The sequence below is a fragment of the Podarcis bocagei genome (assembly GCF_964188305.1).
Source record: "Podarcis bocagei genome assembly, chromosome: Z".
Classification (NCBI taxonomy): Eukaryota; Metazoa; Chordata; class Lepidosauria; order Squamata; family Lacertidae; genus Podarcis; species Podarcis bocagei.
This window is the reverse complement of record NC_138140.1, coordinates 22,583,762-22,606,815: the sequence shown is the minus strand read 5'-3', so window position 1 is coordinate 22,606,815 and position 23,054 is coordinate 22,583,762. Positions and strand designations below refer to the sequence as shown.

General features: G+C 42.9%; 1 protein-coding gene across 5 annotated transcripts in view; it reads right to left on the bottom strand.

Annotated features, from left to right (window-relative positions):
- The window catches only part of AMOT (angiomotin), a 71,953-nt gene that overhangs the window by 9,716 nt on the left and 39,183 nt on the right, over nt 1-23,054 (bottom strand). For 4 of the 5 annotated variants that reach the window (XM_081178702.1, XM_081178701.1, XM_081178700.1 and 1 more), the window contains 4 exons: nt 11,877-12,378; nt 9,193-9,337; nt 7,169-7,255; nt 4,815-4,960 (listed from right to left, as the gene is read on the bottom strand). In XM_081178702.1, coding sequence (XP_081034828.1) covers nt 4,815-4,960; nt 7,169-7,255; nt 9,193-9,337; nt 11,877-12,378 — 880 coding nt within the window. Of the gene's footprint in view, nt 1-4,814; nt 4,961-7,168; nt 7,256-9,192; nt 9,338-11,876; nt 12,379-16,699; nt 16,957-23,054 lie in introns of those variants that run through there. The other variant, XM_081178704.1, reaches the window with a different exon arrangement.

Sequence of the window (23,054 nt, the reverse complement as noted above, 5' to 3'; positions counted from 1 at the left end):
TTTTGTATTGTTAATTTTATTGTTTTATCTTTTTTGTAAACTGATGTTCATTGCAGACACACTTTTAATTGATCAAACCCTTCTTAAACCAACTAAAGTGACTGATTCGAGCCAGCTAAACATCACAGGCCTCTCCAAGAGCAGAAATAATTTTGCTTCAAGGAGATGCCTGCTATGGCTGAAAAGTATTTCATCAGCCAAGTGCTTTGGTCCAGCATTACTTCTCTCTCCTCATTCCAAATCTTTTTATTGATTTTGCATTAATATACATTAAATGGACACGATAATATCCATACAAAGAAAAAATGCTAAAGTCTCCCACTGCCTCCTTTATATTCTATTGCATGATCATCACTCGTGTTTGTTTAGTATCTATTTTTGCCATTTCTACAACAGGGATCTTATGCATCAAATCATTATAGTCTCCGAAACCTGAAGGAGAAAGGACACGCACAAACATAACTTTAACAAAAGGAAAGCAATCAGGAAGTCAGATCTGTACTGATGCAGCCAACGCATTCTGGATACATACGTAATGAATAGCCACCAACTGGCATAGAAAGTTTCCGGTTTCTTTTCCCCCTTCAATAATGCTACATCTTGAGTTATTTTCTCTGCAAGTGCTATTCTCCATACACTCTTATTTCTCTTATATGTTCCTTCTCTTGTATGTATGTACTTCCTTATCTTTTGATTAGAGAATAAACCTGTATTCTGAATGGGAGGGTTTTGAGCATTGCTGAGTTGTTGCACAGAACCTTTGAAAACCAGACGTCACGAAGTGCCACCGTGCCTCAACAGCAACTCAAGCCAAACCCATCTGGTCAGTTCTTTCCCACTTTCTGTTTGCTTATTTTAAAATAAGTTATAACCCTCAAAGAGCACCTCTGGAAAATTACTCACAGACCAAAATGGAGTGTTTTTGTTTTTTTAAAACAGTTTAAAAACAACCCAGCAATTTCTGTGGCACTGCATATGCATGGACCCTTGAAACACACACACACAGACTATAGACAGACATGTTATATCTATGGTGTCCTAGTCATAGAGTGTTGCACTAAGACCTGGGAATCCAGGGTTCAGTTCCCCACAATTAGCTATGAAGCTCACTGGGTGACCTTGGGGCAAATCACTGCCTTTCAGCCTAACCTACCTCACAGGGTTGTTGTGCAGATTAAATGGGGTAGATTAAACAGATTAAACAGGGTTGTTGGTGCAGATTAAATGGGGGAGAGCCGTGTATGCCACCTTGAGCTCCTTGGAGGGAACGTTGGGATAGAAGTGCAATAAATGGTGGAAAAGATGAGTAAAATGAATATTCTTGGGTGAGCACATCAACCATATTGCACTTGAGGCGGGGAGTAAAATAATCACACACACACACACACTGCAAAAACCCCCACAAAACCCCCAAAGCCTTCACAGAAACTGGAATTTGATCTGGTGATATCCCCCCCACCCAGCATTTCCGAGAGAAGGAATAGCGGACTAACCTTCTCTATCAGTTCCGCTGACAGAAGATAACTATGTGGTGATTGATGATAGTAAGACAGATGGTCTGACTATTAAATCATTTTGGGAGATAAGAGTGATCAAACAGGAGAAACCTCAAATGCTTTGATCAAGGCTGTTCTCTGCTTCCTGCACCTGGGGGCTTGGATGGGTGACAGAATGAGACAGCAAGCTGAGGAGCTGACACTGTGCCCAAACGCCACGTAACAACCCTCTGTGGGTAAGAAAGCCCGCATCCTCTCTTTCTTAAATACTTCTGGGACAAGAAAAATGCAAATTACAGAGATTTCTCTGCTGATTAAAATTTACAATCAGAAAACTTGTAACAGCCACTTCCTGTCTCTAAGAACAAAGGGGAAACTGGTGGTGGGAATTAATGGAGGTAAAGTTAATATTAAAGAAAAAACTTAGTTGATATTTACCAATAATAATAATCTGGGAACCCGACTTCGACTTTGGTGGGGGAAAAGAAAAGAATGATTCTGAGAGGCTTTGACTTAAAAGAAATACTGTTTAACAGAAAGTGGAGAAGATGGAAGTTATCATGGACTGACTGATTATTTCTTTTAAATGTAATTGGCAAATGGAAAATTGGAAGCTCGTTTTATCTATCTTTAATATTTTCTTTCTTTCTTTCTTTCTTTCTTTCTTTCTTTCTTTCTTTCTTTCTTTCTTCTTTCTTTCTTTCTTTCTTTCTTTCTTTCTTTCTTTCTTTCTTTCGCTCTCTCTCTCTCTCTCTCTCTGTTCCTTCTTTTTATTTTTTCTTTGGAATCCTATGCTTGGGCCTTTGTTAAGGTCCAGGGAATTAAGTATTCATGTGGGTGGTGGGTGGTTCATGGAGGACCCTGGGTGGGAGGCAGGGAAATGTTGTCCCTCCTCCCAGGGTGAGTGGCTGGGAGGAGAAAGGAAGGATCCCAGGTGAGAGATGAGAGGGACTGATATGTTGGGCGGGGGGGGGGGCTGATAATTGCCTTTGGGAGAGGAATCTATATTCTACTTGTTCTGCTTGTAGTTATAGTAGCGGCTATCTTATTGTATTGTGAAAAACTTTAATAAAAATCTTCTTTTTTGTTTTAAGGAATTTGATGAAAGAAACAGAATTCATATCTTCCCATATAACAAAGGGAAAAGCTTGGCTACAACAACTGCAGACTATCGGAGAAAACCAAAATTTGAAAAGTATACTTTGAAACAAATACTATTAGCAGCTTGGATTTGATCACCACAATAGTTATTCGGCGGAAAGAAAGCAAATTAGAAAACCATGGCCATATTATCCCTGTTGATGCTGATCAAGGAACCTTCCCTTATTTTCAAAAATTCTTTTGGTGCATATTCTGCATAGTGACCCAAAGCACAAGATGTCTTCCCAGCGGGTCAAAAATTCCAAGCAATCATTCAGCCATAACTCTAGAGCTGCCACAGTTTGGGAATGAGTCCCAAGACGCTTGGCAATGTTTGTCTCGTAACAGAGATGAATCCTTCTCTAGCTCCTATTAAAATCTGGGTGAGAGAAGACTTCCAGGGCGCAGACACAGAAAACAACCCCTCTCTTCAAAGGAGATGGGAAGACAACCAAGGCAGCTTTAAAAGGGGATTAGGGCAAATTCATGAAGGAGGAGAGGGCTACCAGCAACAATGGCTGTGCTCTGCCTCTACAGCTGGAGGCAGCAACGCTTCTGAGTATCTGGAATGCTTCTGAGTTGCTGGAAACTGCAGGAGTAGGGAGTGGTCTTGTGCCTGAATCCTGCGTGCTGGTTTCCCGCAGGCAACTGTTTAGGAGAACAGGATGCTGTACTAGGTGGGCCACGGGTCTGATCCAGCAGGTTTTAACATTTTTAATGCAGCTGCTCTGAAATCAGATAATCTAGCAGCTGCGACCATCCTCCAACATTTGTACTGAAAACACAATAGCACCAGCATTCCATTGCATGAGGGTTTCTTTCTTTTCTTTTACAGCCTTGGTCACCCTGGTGACCCCAAGATACCCTGGACCACAACAGCCACCAGTCCCTGGCCAGCCCAGTTCCCCCACCTGCAGAATGAGCTCATGTAGCCCACCCCATCTACAAGCCCCCCGCCCCCCATTGCTACTTTTGGAAGCATGGAAAGAAAAAAAACAGAGAAAGGAGGAGAGCATAGTTCCCCATTTTATTCCCCACATACCCAGCTGCGCAAAGACTGAAATCCCGCTGTCTCAGACGCACTGAAGAATAAGCATGCCACCGTCCAATTTTGTTATCTGGGCATCAGGAATGAAGCCACCCCACCCTACTTTATTTCCAAAAGCGAGCTCAGAGGCCCAACTGGACTTGCATAAAAACAGCCTTCACAATACTATGCCCAATCATCCTCTTAAAAAGGAGTCTGGAAAAGGTTAAGCAAGCAGAGGAGAGTCAAGGGAGCAAGAAAAGCGAAGAAGCAGCGTGCACAACACACACACACCAATTATCTACATGTGCCAAGAACACCACTTGGCAAAATCCTTCCTCTTTCGTAAGGCTAGATTGGAAATTATTTACAATTACGGGCTCAGAAATGTGGACTAAGCACACAAAGGATCTGGCCAAACCACTACAACAGCTTGATAACCAGTCGGTGCTAAAATCATAGGCCTAGTTCTCCTTTTCAGAACTCAAACACCCTTCACACAATGGTGTTTTGGAAAATTACAGTAAAAAAGAAAAGGGATTTTAGGGATTTTAGTTTCCTTAATAATGCTCAGTGAGTGTTTGAAGAAAGGGGGTCCGGCAGTCAAGCTGGCATCCTTAAGGACATTCCATTCTTACTGCCTTTTAGCAGTGCAGATCCTATTAAGTTTAACTGATGCTCATTCATGGAAAAGCATCCACATTAATTTGCAAGAGGAATGAAAAGCACCAACCTGGCCCTTCGCAAGAGCTTTAAGCACAAATGCTGGTTGGGATCTCACTTATTTGAGATGAAAGCAGTGGAGGTTTTCCTTTTCAAAATGTTTTGTTTTTAAGTCCAATTTCCAGATTGCAGATATGACTAAACTGAGAAATACAGCTTTAACTATATTCTTTCATGACTCTCTTGAGATAGATGAAAAAAGCTTTTGTGCTGCCCCCAGGACATTATATGATGGGCATCTGGATAATTTGTATGGATTAATAAGAATCATTTATGCTACTGCACAACTTGATATGACTTTCTTTGCTTTTCCGTTAAAAGTGAATGTAGATGACAGAATGCAAACACAAAAGTGTGAAACAAGAAACAGACTGAACACGTGACGAGAACCTCCAGCAGCTCCTCTGCGCTGGGGAATGGGGCCTTACCTCTTCTTCCAGTTTCACCACTTTGGCCTGAGCATTGTTCAAAGCCTGGTCGCGAATTTCAATGTGCCTCCTCTGTTCCTCATTAGCAGAGCGAACTCCAGCTAGCTCGATCTCTAGCTTCTCCTTCTCCCTCTGGGTTTCTTTGTCTGTCCGAATAAAAGGGGAGTGGAAGGAAAACTTTTTAAGAAAATGGGCAGAAGGGCAAGGAGAAAGATTGAGTTGTCTTCTGGGAAATCCATTTAAAATCTCTGTTTCTTTTAAAATGCGTATCACCCTTCTTCATTCTACCTTTCCTCCAAGGAGTGCAAGGCAGTTGGCATGGTTCCCCCCTGACACTTTTATCCCTACTACAAGCATGTGACAGGCCGTGACACTGGTGGATCTCAAGTTCTAGTAAAAAAACAAATTACGATTCTGCAAGCCTGATGTTTGTCCACCTGTATTTTATATATTAACAGCCTCAAAAACCGTAGGTCTTGCAGCAGATGTCGAATTCAGTGCCTCACCATGTACAGAAAAGGACAATATACAGCTAGCAGGAGTGATTTCACACACCTAATTTCCAGGAAGATTATCTGACTGCTTTGGTCAAGTCCAGCCTTCACCCCATTCCTTAGCTACATGAACTACACAGTGGAGTTTGCTACAAATGAGACAGACAACACCCATGCAAACATAGATCCTAACTGTGCAATTCCTTGTTCGTATTAAGGAAAGTCAATTCTGGTGTGCAAAAACAACATTTCGTGCTAGTGATCAAGGATTTGGATGACTTCCACACAATATGCCTAGTGTGATTTGGGTTGGGTAATTGGAGGGAGAGAAGTTAGTCTACCCCCACACAAGGGAATTGTGTAAATTGGACTTCAACTAAGGACTTTGATTTGGCTGAAGCAAGCGTGCGCGCGCGCGCGCACACACACACACACACACGAGATGAATCCCAAATGGAATGGATTCACTGCTTGCTTTAATCCAACAAGAAGTGTTCTACGAAGAATGAACTATCTGGAACCTCTGCAGTGAGGTGTCCAAACAAGACCCATTTTACGGGTTACTATGTTAAAAAGCAAAACAAAACAAACAGGATAATCCAGGCATGCCTAAGGCATGAGGTGGCGCGGCAGAAATGAAGAATGAATTCACCAAGGGTGCTGCTTTTTGTGGAGCTGCTGTGGTTCTCAGCATTCTACCAGTTGGATGCCAACACTGACTCAGCTGCAGAATACACACCTCTTGAATAAAATACATCCAGCCCTGACAACACAGGAGAAAGCACATTCCAAGCTGCAGCATCATCCCATGCCTAAGGAATTACACCAAGTCATTTTGTTAACAGAACCAGATTTTATCCAGCCAGCAGACAGGCTAAGCAGTGCCAGTCTTGCAGGTGTGGAGAGAATGGAAGCAGAAGATAATCACACACAGAATTTTACACTGTATTCACATTGAGATTTTAGTGGTAGGGCTCTCTTTATAAATGTTATAAAAGTGAACCTATAGATGTGAAGTATTTTCACACCCTACCGATGGGGAATGGGATGGTGCATCTCATTCAGTTAGCACTGGAATATCCATCAGTAATTAAAAAGATTGCAGGCACTGGCGTTAAGGAGTATCTGCAGCATTTTCCCCTTTCAAAACCAATTATGTTTCAGGAGCAAACCAGAGGAAGATGAATGTTGGTGCAAGACGAGCTTTGGGTCTGCTCCAGCAGGAGTCTTCCTAGATTCTTATCCCAACAGGTCCTGGATCTACCTACAATGGCCAGTCAGATGCTTCCAGAAAGTCCACAAACAGAGGCATGAAAGAAAAAGTCCCCCGCCCCCCGGTAGTTACTCCCTTGCAGCGAGCATTCAGTGATCGTCATCATGGCTGGGCTCAGAGGCAGCCTAGCAGCCACTGGCCAGGGAAGAACCATAGCCTGCACCATCAGTTCAATGAACCAGAAAAGAAATCCCTGCTGGCATCTCCAGGAAGAGCTGGGAGAGTCCTATAATCTCTCACTTTGTTCTGCACTATAGAACTATATCCAGTGCAATTTAGGAAAGGTAGCGGTAAGGTGGGGTAGAACCAAGGGGTAGAAAAATAAATGTTCAGGGGAAGTGTGAACGTGTGGAAGTCAAGACCTGTAGTGAGTAAAGGGTGGGAAAGAGAAACTGCTCATCACTATGAGCAGCACTGATTGCGCCTAATTTTTTTTTAAGACACCCCCAGCATCTCACCATCTTATGCAATGCTGAGCCATGCCCAAGCCTACCCACTGTTTGCCCTAGTGATTTCTGAACAGCTGTCACCTCAACCCCACCTTTGCAACAGGCCTCTACCATATTAAAGGAGAAATTCAGACTCACTTTGTGCAAAGAGCTGGCAGATGGTTTTCTTGTTATCCTCAGAGCCTTCCTTCTCCGCAAGCTGCTTGTTGGCTGTTTCCATACGCTCTGCAGAGGAGAGGATAAATACATTTTACAGAATCCGCACAGCTAATTGCAGCTAGCATACTGTACGTTTTTCTAACACCAAGCTTCCTCAATCAATCTGGTGCTCCGGCTGGAGCTGATACCAAGTTGCAGTGAGGTGGATAGCAATAAAAGATGACTGGATAAATTCACAGATGGTAAAGCTATCAATGGCTACTGGCCACAGTGGAGGCTACTTCTCATGGCTGAAAAAATAAGTGCAACAGTATTTTAAGAAGACTGTCAGGCAACCAGGGGTGGTGAGGTGGCAGTGGGAGAGGAGGAGAAGTGCAGGGTCACTTTACTGGAGCACCTGAGAAACCAGCTGTTATAAACAGTTCAAGGGGGAGGAAGGGCTAATATCTCAGGTGCTTATTAGAAGATCTCTTCTGGTATCTGGTATCTGAGTTTGCTTATTTTCTCCTCCTTCCCCACTCATTTGCCTTTTCTGCTGTGTCTTTTAGATGGTGTGCCTGAGGACAGTGACAGTCTTTCTTTCTTTCTTTCTTTCTTTCTTTCTTTCTTTCTTTAAAAAACTGATCTGTAAATCACCCTCCAAGACTTCTTTTCCAGCTGAAGGGTGTAGTTAGAAAAAGCTATAAATAAATAAAAGTTTTAAGCATAGAATTTCTCAAAATAGGCTAGAGAGCTTTTAGGTATGGCAAACTGCCACAATGGCACAATTCAACATCTGTGTCGCTACAACAGAGTCAGAAGACAGAGAATGCTGCACTTGGGTAGAAATCTCCCTTGAGCTGTGAAGCCTATCAGACAACCTGGAGTTCGTCACATGCTCTCAGCAGAACAGAGTGCCTGTGTGGAGTAGGGGTTAGAGTGTCCGACTAGGACCTAGGAGACTGGGGTTCAAATCCCCGCTCAACCATGAAGCTCACTGGGTGACTTTGGGCTAGTCATTGCCTCTCAATCTAATCAACCTCACAGGGTTGTAGTGTGGATTAAATGAGCCAGAGAAGAACCATGTATAGCACCTTGAGCTCCTTGTGGGGGAAAGAAGGTGGGATATAAAATGAATGAATGACTGAGTTCTCAGAGACCTCAGAGTTGCCATACAGCAAGTTTCGCAGGCAAGCAGGATACCAATGTTTTCCCAGTCCAAGTTACTACACAGAGCTGTTGTAAGGGGAGGCGTGCTAAGACTTGTAAGCCAATAAAAATTACAGTGGTGCCTCGCAAGACGAAAATAATCCGTTCCGCGAGTCTCTTCGTCTAGCGGTTTTTTCGTCTTGCGAAGCAACCCTATTAGGGTCTTAGCGGATTAGCGCTATTAGCGGTTTAGCGGCTATTAAAGGCTTAGCGACTTAGCGGCTATTAGCGGCTTAGCGGCTTAGAAAAAGGGGGGAGCGAAAAAAATCGCAAGACTCGCAAGACGTTTTCGTCTTGCGAAGCAAGCCCATAGGGAAATTCGTCTTGCGAAGCGGATCGAAAAACGGAAAACCCTTTCGTCTAGCGGGTTTTTTGTCTTGCGAGGCATTCGTCTTGTGGGGCACCACTGTATTTACAAGGGAAATAAATAGTGTGGTATTAGAATCAAAAATCTTTCTATCATGGTACTAATCTTAATTACATACATTAGTCAGTCATCAGCTATCAGTGCTAACACGTAGAGTATTTTAAATGTCTTTTTCATGCCTGTGTGTGCACTCCTGGAACCATATGTTTAGAGAAATGCTGGTAGTCTTAGTGGCCAAGGTGATTTTTATTAGCCTGCACAGTAGCCATGGCTCTAACTGGAACACCTGTACCTAGAAGAAAACAACATTGGCATAATGTGTTCCTGGACTGCAGCTCCTATCATCCTCGACTATAGGCTTTGCTGGCAGGGGCTGATGGGAGCTAGAGCCCAGCAACTCCAAACCCAGGGAAGCCTGCTTTAAACTCATGTATAAACAGAAATTTACCTCTGAGGTCTCTATTGAAGTCATGCAGCCTTCGTATCTCTCCTTCCAGCTTGTTCCTCATGGTCTTCTCCAGAGTCTCCCGCTTTGTGGAAGACTTTTCCAGGTTATTGTAGGCTTCTGAAACTTGCTGAATTTCTGTTTCCAGCTGGAGCAAACAAGAAAAGAAAACTATGCATGCATTTTCTATCTATCATCTATCTATCTATCTATCTATCTATCTATCTATCTATCTATCATCTATCTATCTCTATCATCTATCTATCTATCTATATCTATCTATCTATCTATCTATCTATCTATCTATCTATCTATCATCTATCTATCTATCTATCATCTATCTATCTATCTATCTATCTATCTATCTATCTATCTATCTATCATCTATCTATCTATCTATCTATCTCTATCATCTATATCTATCTATCTATCTATCATCTATCTATCTATCTATCTATCATCTATCTATCTATCATCTCTCTCTCTATCTATCTATCATCTATCTATCTATATCTATCTATCTATCTATCTATCATCTATCTATCTATCTATCTATCTATCATCATCTATCTATCTATCTATCTATCTATCTATCTATCTATCTATCTATATCTATCTATCTATCATCATCTATCTACCTACCTACCTATCCACTATATAACAGTATTTACCATGAACATATATAGGCTTTGTGGTGGTAGTGGGGGAATGAACGACTAGACCTCATGCAAAAGAAAGCAGATCACAACCATGCTGCAAACAGAACACCTTTCACTCAGTGAGCCACAGGCACATGATACTGTTCTGGTACTGAAGCAAGCAGGTCTGGTCCTGACAAAATTGGATGGGAGAAGGAGGGCCATAGCTCAATGATCAGAGCATCTGCTTTGCATGCAAAAGGTCCCAGATTCAAGCCCCAGCATCTCCAGGTAGGACTGGTAGAGACCCCATGTCTGAAATCCTGGAGAGTTGCTGCCAGTTAGTGTGGACAATACTGAGTTAGGTTGACCAATGGATCAGAACAATGGCCCATCTAGTTCAGCATCCTGTTCTCACAGTGGTCGACCAGATGCCTCAAAAGGAAGCCCACAAGCAAGAGCCCTCTCCCCTTCTGTGCTTTCCAGCAACTGGTATTCAGAAGCATTACTGCCTCCAGCTGTGGAGGGCAGAGCATGACACCCTGGCTAGTAGCCATCAATTGCCCTTGCCTCCATCCATTTGTCTAAATCTCTGTTAAAGCCATCAAATTTGGTGTCCATCACTGCCTCCTGTGGGAGCAAGCTCCATAGCTTGTGCTGTGTAGAAGTCTTTTCTTTTGTCTGCCCTGAATCTGCCAACATTCAGCTTCACTGGATGCCCACAAGCCATCTAAAAGGGTGTCCCATGGAAGATGGAGCAAGCTTGTTTTCTCCTGCTCCGGAGAGTAGGACCTGAACCAATGGCTTCAAGAGTCTGACTAAACATCAGGAAGAACTTTCTAGTGGTAGGAGCTGCTCAATGGTGAAACAGACTCCCTCAGAATGTAGTGGACTCTCCTTCCTTGGAGATTTTTAAGCAGCGGTTGGATAGCCATCTGTCATGGAGGATTTAGCTGAGATTCTGCATTGCAAGAAGCTTGGACTAGATGACCCCAGGGTCCCTTCCAACTCTACAATTCTATGAAATGAGTCTCCTCCACCTTTCCAAAGAATGCAAAGTTTTGTGGGTCAACGAGAGGTGTTTCAACACCCTCACAAAAGCCACAATTTCTAGGACATGTGCAATAGGAAGCTGCCTTCTTGGTCAACGTGGCTCAAGTGTTATGCACGTTGACCGGAAGTTGTTCTCCAAGGATTCAGGCCAGACTTGCCCAGCCCTCTCTAGAGATGCTGCTGGGGGCTGAAGCCAGGACTCTCTCTGTACAAAGCAGGTCTCAGCCAAGGGTCTTCTGAAGCCATAAGCAAGACAGCAGCAGATGTACGTAAAAGCAAATGTGGTCCAACAGTATACATGCAGGCTAAACCAAGACATAAAAAGGTGCTCCCAGTAGATGCTTGCATACAACAACTGTGGTGTTCTCCGGCTTCAGAAAAGGGCAATCAAAGTGCTGAAAGGAATGCCATCACTCCCCTATGAGGAAAGGTGGCAACATTTGGGACTTCTCACTTCAGAGCAAAGGCGAGTAAGAGGCCAAACAATAGGAGTTCATAAAATTATGCATGGCCTGGAGAAAATGGATAGAGAATCGTTTTCCTCCCTGCCTCATAAAACTAGAACTTGCTGATATCTGATGAAGATGAATGTTGGAAGAATTTTGGACAGATAAAAGAAAGTACTTCTTCACTCAGTGCATAGTTAAACTGTGGAACTCCCTCCCACGGGAGGCAGTGATGGCTGACAACTTGGATGGCTTAGAAAGAGGAATGGGCAGATTAATGGAGGATAAAGCTATCAAGGGCTACTAGCCATGATGGAGGCTGCGCTTGGCCTCCGCGGTCAGAGGCAACAATGCTGTTGATGGAAACTGCAGGACAGGAGAGGGCTCTTGTGCTCAGGCCTGGCCTGCGGATTCCATACAGGCATCTGGTTGGCCGCTGTGAGAACAGGATGCTGGACTTGGAAGGGCAGCGGTCTGAAGGGCACCTCTTACACTCCTAAGAATGAAATACTAAATGGGGGTGGGATGGGGAGGTTTCACCAGTTCTTACCTTTTGGAGCCTGGCTACTTTCTCATAGCATCCTTCCAGCTCCTGGCGCAAAGCTCTGTTCTCATCAGAGAGGATCTCCACCATCTGCTGGGCCCTGGAGACAATGGCGAAAGGGTCGACAGGCATCTGCTGGTATGGGGAAGGGGTCGGCTGGGGCCTGCTGAGGGCCGAGTAGGAGTCCCCTTGCTGATGCTGATGATGTTGCTGCTGCATTTGCATCTGCATCTGCTGCTGCTGCTGGAAATGCTGCTGTGGCTGCCCAACCACAGGCTGGCAGAGCCGGTAAAGCTCTCCCTGGTGGACATGGCTGGGCATAAAGAGCTGCTGGGTCCGTTGCTGGGAGAAAGGGTCTCCTTGGACAGGAGTGTTTGGAGGCTGGGAAGGAGATACCCTGGAGGGAGGCAGCGACTGCAGGAGCGTCATGGAGCCCAAGGAGGTGAGTGAAGACGTTGGGCTGTGGTGGTGAGGAGGCCTCTGCTGCAGCTGGTGCTCTGGGTTTTGCCTGCAAAGACCAACAAACACCAGTGGCTCATTGGGCTGATCTGGCAAAGAGACAAAGTCATATGAACAGAGATGGGTGTGCGGTCAAGGCCTCTACAGCCTGGCCATATGATGCAGGGGGTGATGGGAGTTGTAGTCCAGCCCGCAGGGGCTGGTGGGAGTTGTAGTCTGGCCTGCAGGGGCTGGTGGGCATTGTAGTCTGTCCTAGAACCTGCACTGTGCTACTTCAGATTGCAGGTGATAGTTCTGCCCATGGAATGGTACCCGACCAAAAATGGTTCCTACGTATGAAGCAGGTCAGGTAAAAAGCCTTCTTTTTTTTATAAAATTTTTATTGGTTTTACAACATTTTTTAAACAATACAAACAAATAAAAAGACAAACAAACATGTATAATTTCATGACCTTTTTTCCATGACCCTCCTTTCTCAGACTTCCCCATACCTCCCCTTTCTGCATCCCAACTTGCTAGATTATTTCAGCAACTTCTAAACCATTTTTGTCAAATATATATTCTCTTACTCTTTTCTTTGACTTAATCTTATGTCACTGTATCCCTTTTTCTCTCAACACTTCGACATTTTAACATTCCTCAATTTTATAATAATTCTTAAGATAGACTTTAAATTTCTTCCAGTCCTCTTCCGCCGTCTCTTTCCTCTGATCACGGATTCTGCCAGTCATTTCAGCCAATGTCATATAGTCCATCACTTTCACCTGCCACTCTTCCACGGTGGGTAGATCTTGTGTCTTCCAATACTTTGCGATGAGAATTCTTGCTGCTGTAGTTGCATACATAAAGAAATTTCTATCTCTCTTTAACACCAATTGGCTGACAATGCCCAAGAGAAAGGCCTCTGGTTTCTTAGGGAAAGTACATTTAAGTACCTTTTTCATTTCATTATATATCGTTTCCCAGAAGGCCTTAATCTTTGGGCACGTCCACCAAAGGTGATAAAAGGTACCTTCAGATTCTTTACATTTCCAACACTTATTGTCAGGCAAATGGTAAATCTTTGCTAGCTTGACTGGGGTCATGTACCACCTGTAAATCATTTTCATAATATTTTCCTTTAAGGCATTACATGCCGTAAATTTTATACCGGTGTTCCACAACCATTCCCAGTCAGCAAACATGATATTATGACCAATGTCCTGTGCCCATTTAATCATAGCCGATTTAACTGTCAGGTAAAAAGCCTTCAACCCAGAGAACTCATTTTTAATGTGTGAGACTTTGTCCTTTTTTCCTGACATGGAGGAAATGTCAGTCACATGGGCCCTCATGTGCAGTCTGAATTGGTACAGTTAGTTGGTACTGACTGACAACCTCAGTGAGAATTAGATGCTTGTTTGGCCCAGCTACTGTATATCAATCTTCCATCAAATACAAATTAGCCTGAAAGCATAACCATTTCAGAAGCAAATAATTTTTTTTGAGGCTGGTTTAAGAAAATTCCTTCTAGCACACCAAAGGGGAAAAGAAGAGTGATCAATGTGCCCCACTGCAAAAACCTTTGTTCTCATGTTAAGGTTCACTGCCTGAACCTCCCAAAAATTTCTTACCTGCTGCATTCTGCATTTATATTTATTTGTAAAAAATATTTTGCTTGCTGGTCTCCAGATGGAGAATAATAATTTAAAAAAAATATGCAGTGAAAACATCAATACAACTATGTAAAGGAGACAATGAGCATTCCCTCTCCCCAAAGATGTGGCAAACATTAAAAGCTTGTTTATAGTTTCCTTTGAAGAGACACAGCCCTGAATCTGCTGGGTGCTGTTCCGTTAGGGTATGGAAAAAGACATACGTGCTCCCTCAATTGCTACCTGAACTCTCCATACCAGCTGTCCATTACAAGAACCTTAACTTTAAGAATGTAAACCTAAGGGCAAAGACTGCCTTACTACTCATTTTCGTCAGCAGTTCTGGAAGCCCTTTCAGCTAATGAACAGGGTAGAAATGCTATGAATGAATGAATGAATGAATGAATAGGTCACTGGTTCTGTGATCTGTAGGCCGCCATCAAGGAAGCCCTCTCCACAATGACCACCAGCATACAAAGAAAATAATCTAAGCAAGTTCTTAAAGAATGGGAAGGTCTCATATGGAAGAAGACACACCTTCAGCAATCAATGCTTAGGTTAAAAGCAGAGCCTCACCACCTTGAATTTCACCTGGTAACAAACTGGTTAGCAAGAGCAGCTCACATCAGCCCACGTGTTAGATGCTCTCTGTCACCAACACCAGAAATCACCTGCTAACATGTTGTCTGCTTAACACAAGAAAAGCCCTGCTGGATCAGGTCAGGGGTGCCAACCATAGGGGGCCCCAGGGGCCTGAGAACCCACAAAAATTTGTTGTGGGTGCTGAGAACCCACATTGCTGGACCCCTGATACATCTTCCGGTGCCTCGTGAAGCACCAGAATTCAAGTCTGAGGCCTTGCAAGCCCTTGGAGATGTTAAACAGCATTGGGAACAGAGACCTTGCAAGACAGGATAGCTCAGTTGGTTAGAGCTGACAAGAGTGTGGTGCTAATAAAAGCAAGGTTGCAGGTTTGATCCCTGCATGGGACAGCTACATATTCCTGCACTGCAGGGGGTTGGACTAGATGATCCTCAGGGTCCCTTCCAACTCTATGATTCTAAGAGGGTTTCAATTTTATCTCAGAACAGTCTGTCCTACCGTGGGATTTGAAGCAATGTGTGCTGGTAAATGCCCCCTGCTAAGTTCGTTCTTTTAAAAATATTTTTTAAAATCACATGCAAGAGGGTTTGAATCTCACAATAGAGATTCTATGTCTAGAAGAGATGCTACTCAAAGACTGTCTATCTGTCTAATAAATTTACTTATCTGGACAGACAGTTGTCCAGGCAGGGTGGGACGGGTGGTACTGGGTATGCTAGTCCACAGCAAATAGCAATCTGACATTCTGAGATCATGCATGTCCATTTACACGCGTCTATGCATGCCAGAGAGATATGACAGTCATCTGCCACTCCGAGATGCAGATTCTAAGGAGTTGGAGGAAGGGACTCAGTTTATTGGGAAATAAACACTACAAAAAGATATATTTGAATTTCCCTTAAGAACAAGAAGAGGATTAACAACGGAGGTACCTTTAACAAGGATTATCCCTAACACCACAAGATGCGACTAGAACACATGAAGATGGCCACTATATATGGCAGGACAGGACAGAAGGTAGATTGGGATCTACCAACAGATCTCCAAGCAACAAAAAGCTTTTGTCCCTTATGAAGAAACACTCTGGCAAGACCCAGGAATGGAATATTTCTTGGCGGATAAAAAGAATAACAACGTTAATGACCAAGGTTTGCTTCTCAGCTGAAAGGTCTCCGAAGATGAAACTTTCACGTTAATTGCAAATTGTATCTCATGTTTTTATTTTCCATATCATATAGTATTTTAAATATGTGCATATCTTATATTTTGCATAATCCTGAATTTTAAACAAGGAAATGTTTTAATTAATCTTCAACGTTTCCATTCTTTGTATGCTCTGGATCTGTGACGGGATAATAAATCACAGAATGATGCAAAGTCAGAAGAGACCACAAGATCATCCAGTCGTACCCTCTACAATGCAAGAATCTAGCTAAAGAATCTCTTAACAAGATGGCCATCCAACCTCTGCTTGAAAGCCTTCAAAGAAGAGGAGCCTACTACTTTCCAAGGTAAGTCCATCCCACTATCAAATAGCTCTGACTGTCAGAAAGTTCTTCCTGATGTTTAGCTGGAATCTCCTTTCTTGTAACTTGAAGCCACTGGTTTGTGTCCTACCCCCTGTAGCAGTAGAAAACAAGCTGGCTCCATCTCCTATGTGACAGCCGTTTAGATAATCGAATATGGCTATCATGTCTTAGAACATCAGTTTTCTCTTCTCCAGGCTAAACAAACCCCACACCCTCAACCATTAATGACTGATCAACTGACAAAAATCCTGCCCAAACCATCTAAAGACTAAGCAGCAGTAGCAGATTCTGTGACCTAGTCATGATTTGTGGGCTAAGCAAATGCCCAAAGGAACCCTGGTCCTTAAATCTATGTTCTGCACCTGCACACACACAAAGCACACACATCACATAAAAGTGCATCAGGTAAAAGCCACTATGTGGAACCTGGTTCAAGTTAGTGGATCACAGGGTTCTAGTCAGAAAAACATAAAGGCTTCCACAAAACCATATAGTGCCTGGCCTGGTCTATGGAAGCTACTCCTCCAACTCCCAAAAAGGGAGGGAGAACGAGACACAGTTTATTGTATTCATTATTGATCTAATTATCTCATTTATAACTCACCTTTCCTCCAAGGAGTTCAAGGTGACATGCATAGTCTTTCTCCTCCCCATTTTATCCTCAGAGCAACCCTGCAAGGTAGGTCCAGCTGACAAGTAGTGACTGGCCCAAGATCACCCAGTAAGCTTCGTGGCCAACTGGTGATTTGAACTCTGGTCTCCCAGGTCCTAGTCCGACACTCCAGCTACCACACCACAACTGGCTCAATTTCTCCTCCAAACAGTAAACGAGGAAGAGGTGGGTGTGGTTTCAGCAAAGAGAAAAGGGTCCGTATTTCCCCTTAAATTTGTCAGGAACCACATTAAGTGTTATATGCAAACTCAACCCTGCTGAATTCATAGCCGTGACAGATGGCCTGGGACTGCAGAAAGGAGGCGAAAGGACAGTCTTGCCCTGTCCATTGGCCGAAGGAACAACAACCACTAGCCAGCTGTTTATTAGGCAAGATCGGCGAGAGAAGATCAGCTTGACCTGAACCAAATATAAATACATAATAGCTTAGCAGTTCATTGCTGTCTTGAACAGTTGAACCCTGTCCTACATATTTTGCAAGCTTTGTCTTCTTAGTCTGAAGTCTGATACTTATTATTATTATTATTATTATTAATATTAATGCTAAGGAGTTGCTTTGCGGGACAGTAACGTTCACATTTGCTGATATTTTGTGAGCACAGTATTATTTCAAAGTACCCTATGCAAAATGAATTACTGGATTCTGTTCGCTTTTAGCTATGTTTTGTGTACATCTTATGGGCACTGAAGTAATGTGACTTCAATCATACGCAGCTAAAGACCGACGGGTTGAAATTCTGCAAGTTAAAGGTGGAGGGCTTCAAAGCTCTTTTTGCACTAGGTTTTCCTGGCGCAAAAATATCCTTTCAGCTCTCAGCTTTGTTTCGGGGGACAAGGCCCTCCTTGTCACACTGGTTCTGGGATGCACTCATGAGATCTCACAGGGCTGCCTTGAGATCCCAGGAGATTTCAAATTAGCAGGGCCCTCTCAGCACAGTCACTCTGGAAAGCTGAGATGCTCATATGGAGGAGGTTTGAGTATACAGTCATACCTTGGAAGCCGAACGGAATATGTTCCGGAAGCCCTTTTGACTTCCAAAACCAGAGCTCAGCTTCCAATTAGCTACAGGAAGCTCCTGCAGCCAATCGGAAGCCGCGTCAGACATTTGGGTTCCAAAAATAGTTTGCAAACTGGGACAATCACGTCTGGGTTTGCGGCGTTCGGGAGCCAAAACGTTTGAGAACCAAGCTGTTTGAAAACCAAGGTACAACTGTACACATTTTTGTGCACATATTGAACCCCTGGAACCAAACCACAGCATAAAATACAACTGTACTGTAGTTATAGGGTGGCAATATGGGGTGGTGGGTTTTTTTTAGTATTTTGGTTGTAAACAACCTCTAGTACAGTAATAACCAACAATGAAAATGAACTGAATGGCAAAAAGTATGCAGCCTACAAGTGCTCTCAGCTGCTCTGAGCTCTTGGTTGGAGGGCAACGAATTTATTTGTAAGTTTTAGGTGTTCTTAGTCCGCTGCTGCCCTGCTTCCATTCTGTAATATAATCTGAATTAATTAATTGCCATCCGAGTCTCACTTCCACACCCCCATTGCTGCTGCTATTGTCTCCCTCCACAAATTACAAGTTAGGAACTATGTGTTTAAGTCTTCTTATTGTTTTTCTGTTATAACTGTCTTCACAATGGGGGTTATTCAGGTTAAAAAGAAGGGAGGGGGGAATCCCTGTACATATTACAGAAGTGGAATTTTAGCTGCTTCTGGCAAACAAAGCATTCTAAAGTTCTCCTAACTTAAAAAGAGGGAAATGAAGTCATGTGAATAGTTAAATTCAAATATGCAGAACGGGATTCACAGCCCAAAAGGAAGAAATGCATCACCAGAAGATACAGATTTCGCATTAAATCGGCATGCTGATTTATAAGCACAGAGACAGATTTAGAATTGATTGCTATGATTTAAATAAAAATATGGTGAATCTGACCATGGGGAGTAGAGGAGACTGCGCTACCCCAATGCAGAAAAAAATGCCCCAAGACAAGAAATAACTCTAACTCTAATACAGTGGTGCCCCGCAAGACGAATGCCTCGCAAGACGGAAAACCCGCTAGACGAAAGAGTTTTCTGTTTTGGAGGTGCTTCGCAAAACGAATTTCCTATGGGCTTGCTTCGCAAGACGGCAATGTCTTGCGAGTTCCTGCTGGTTTTTCCCCCTCCCCCCTTTTTCTAAGCCGCTAAGCTGCTTATCAGCTGATCCAATCAGCAGATAAGCCGCTAAAAGCCACTAAAAGCGCTAATCCGTCAATGGGCTTGCTTCGCAAGACGAAAAAACCGCTAGACGAAGAGAATCACAGAACGGATTCTTTTCGTCTTGCGAGGCACCACTGTACTGTATACTTTAACACCAAAAGGCTGTCTGTTGGTTGAAGTTCCCGTAGAAAATGAGCCTCTAGGAAAGGACATTATTATCATCAATAGTAGTGGTAGTAGTATATTTTATTATGATAATCATGAGCAATCTGTCAGTTTCTAAACCACCGTCTCAAAGTTATTTAAACAAGTTAAAAACAGCAAGTGCATTTAGAACAAGACTAAAACCCTAACAGAAAACCTTTTGAATCAACGATATCTTTTGATTGTTTATAGAAAGTGCAGGCAGTTGGTGATTACAGGGATGCTATTCTATAGGGATGCTATTTGCAAATGAAGTGCAGGATGTATTAATCACCCTGTCTTCTGGTGGTTAGGGCAGAAAAATAAGAATACTGTATTGGGATGAGATGGGTAAGGATTAAATAATACATGAGAGGTTCAGGTCTTTGAATAATCAAAGGAAGGGTGGGGAGCCTGTGGCCCTCCTGAAGTTGTTGCCTTCCAACCTCCATCAGCTCCAGCCAGCACTGAGAGTCACAGGGTGGTCTGATTTAAGGGTCCTAAACAGGAACCAAAAAGCAGAATATTTAGGAAAACACAGGGATTGATTTTCCTGCATGAAAGAAACCAAAGGCTTCCTGAACTGCTTTTGAATGTTGGCTCTGTAAACTCAGCCCCAATGCCCCCTACCCTATAAAAAGCATGATTCAGAATAGCAGTTTGCACATTCCACTAAGGAAGGTAACAACACAATGAAAATTCAGAACAGCAATGATTAATCGCACATTTATTCAAAATGCAATTGAAACTATTCAGTTTAATTAATTTAACAAAACTGATGAACTTGATCTGGTGATACCAGTTTTTCGAAGTCTGACAGTCACTGAAACCTCCAGCGCCTCCCTGCCAGTTAGCACTCCCTGGGGTGTGAGTATGTGCTATTGCCCACTTGGGGAACCACTAAACTAAAGTGTCCCATCGGCTCTAGGACTACTGTTAGCACAACAAGGCATCTCCCTCTCTATGTCTCATGTTCCCTGCCCTGCATCATTATTTTATTTATTTCTTTATTACATTTATATACTCCCTTTACCTTCCAAGGAGCTCAGGGTGGTGTAGATAGTTCTCCTCCTCCTCCTCATTTCATCCTCACAACAACCCTGTGAGGTAGGTTAGGTCAAGAGATGCTGACTGGCCCAAAGTCACCCAGTGAGCTTCATGGCTGAGTGGGGATTTGAACCCTGCTCTCTCAGGTCACAGTCCCACACCCTAACCATTATGCCACACTGGCTCCAGAGGACTGGAGGAACCCCCGAATAGATTTAGGAGGTGGGGGGGGGGAAGAGAGAAGAAGTAGGATAGCTCCACTGTGCAAGGAGAAATATTTGCGCTGACAGAACTACTGACTTAGCACAAACCCAACTTATGTTTTTACGCAAAAAAAGAACCTAGGAGCAAAGTGCTCACCACTTTTGAAATACACTATGTGAAATAGCGTTTTTTCCCCTCCTCAGAGCCAGACACCACCTTCTTGGCAAGTAGACCTAGACTTCTACAAAGCTGCTCAACTACATACCAGGAGAGAGGATGTTTTTCATCTTTGTGGGTTTGAATGCCTCAAGCTCTGATGACCCCGTGCATCGGGAAGGCTCACTGCCTGATCTCACACAGAGTTAGGCATCTGGTTTAGGCAATTATTCATAGGACTGACTTCCAGAGCAGAGCAGAAGACATGACTTTAGCTGTTGGTTGGTGGTCTCCAATTCTGGCAAACTTAGCAACACAACTGGTCACTTTCCTTCAAGATGGCGTTCCCGTAAATCCAATCCTTAAGAAAAGTGATTGCTCAGAGCCTTGGAGCTACAGACCTACCAGTCTTTTAGATGTAGTCTCTAAACTATATAAGTTAACTAAATAAGTTACAAGAATGGGAAATCTGTGCAAAACAAGCAGGGCAGGAGTACTGTAGACCAGACTTATCAGCAAATTTGTGAACACACCAACAATCCAAACAAGTTCATTTTTATAGCCACTTTTCATGTTCATCAGCCTTTGATTTAGCAGAGAGTGATTATAGCATAAACATTGATAAAATAATACTCTGGTTATTCAGTTACAACATCAAGAGAATTATTTGCCTTATCACGAGCATTTCTTATCAAGCAAGGAATGAAACAAGGCTATATTTTGGCGTAATTTCTAGTAACTATTAACTATTTAAATCCAGGTACAGTGGTACCTCTAGATGCGAATGGGATCCGTTCCAGGGCCCCGTTCACATCTAGAAGCAAACGTAACCCGTGTCCGCGCATTTGCGCGGGCCACGTTTCGGTGCTTCTGCGCATGACGTCATTTTGAGCGTCTGCGCATGCGCAAGCGGTGAAACCTGCAAGTAACACACTCCGTTACTTTCGGGTTGCCGCGGAGTGCAACTCGAACACGCTCATCCCGAAGCACATTCAACCTGAGGTATGATTGTATGGCTTTCCCCTTCCTACTTTCCCCCTTCAATTGGAAATCGTGAGTTGTCTGAAATGCTTTGGGCTGATGACCTGGTCTTGCTCTCCTTGAACAGAACAGGCTTTAAAGGAACATTAACCAAATTTGGGCAACTCTGTAAAAGAAGCTCAGCTGGCAGTAAACAATAGGAAAACTAAGGCCATTAGACTTAGGAAGAAGGCACCTAAGTTCAGGTGGTCATTAGATGGGCATGCCCTTGAACAGATCCACTTGATGAGAAACTCTTATGGGTGCGATTAAATTACTGCATGCCAGGTCCATACAAAAGGCGGCTAATTAATCGATACTGCTCTTGAGATCTTTGTGGCTAAAATCATAGCACAAATGTTACGTGGGGCATAAGCTTGGGGAATAGGAGCCAAATCTGAGCTGGAAATTCTGCAGAATAAGTTCTTCCATGTAAGAGATCTATTAAATAGTACTCCTACTGCAAACCCCCCTGGGACCTTAGGATGATGGGTAGGCAATAAATAAAATAAACTAATTAATGAAAATAATAATAAAAAAGTTGTTGAGCTTTTTTCTTTTACGGAAAACCTCAGAATCCAAAATCCCCCCCCCCCCAGATAAATGGCAGCCCTAAATAAAAGATAGACAAAGGATTTGTAATCTCCCCATGCGGAAATATCTTAGTCCCCATGTTCTTAGGAACTAGATTTTGGATCATGATGTTAATCAAGACAAAGCATCTGTGGTTGATGCTCCCCCCCCCCATCTGGTACACCTAAAATCAAGATCAATCATTCAAGGTGCCGTTATTTCTATTCACAGCTCCTCGGAGCTTTTACAAAACCTAGGTTTTGGCAGATGCCCTCAGCATATTTGGACAGGAGACACCTTGGAATCTCAGTTGCAGAATGGATATGGATATTCAGTTGTAATCAGATCTAAAATATTATGCATATCTCCATGCATATCTGCTTTTCTTTTATTGATTTGATAATTGCAACGAAGTGCAGACATAACAAAGAATCAAAAATTTAAGCCATTAAGTGCCGCAGCATGGAAGGACAAAAGTGCAAAGCTATAGTACAGGTCCAAAGAAATAATAAAGTATTAACTTATACAAATATTCCTTTTACAAATAATAAAAATTTATAAAAATAAAAGTATTATGCACCTATGGATAATAATATTATTCTCATTATTGAGAATAAAGATTATATATAGTCTTAAGGAATAAAATTTGCGTAAGAAATAAAATTTGCTGTTCTGTCCTTTCCATTTGGAGCCCAAAGAGAGATATTTATCCCCTATTCTTCAGCTGTATTCAGAATGTCTAGCTGATAAACACATTACACATTCGGTAGCTAAACTTGCACTGTCAAGAATTATCATGTATTATAAATCTTAACACAATGTTTCGTTACCCTTGCTGGATAGCACACATGGCTACTAATGGTGGTCCTGTGATTTTCTGCAACATGCATCTCC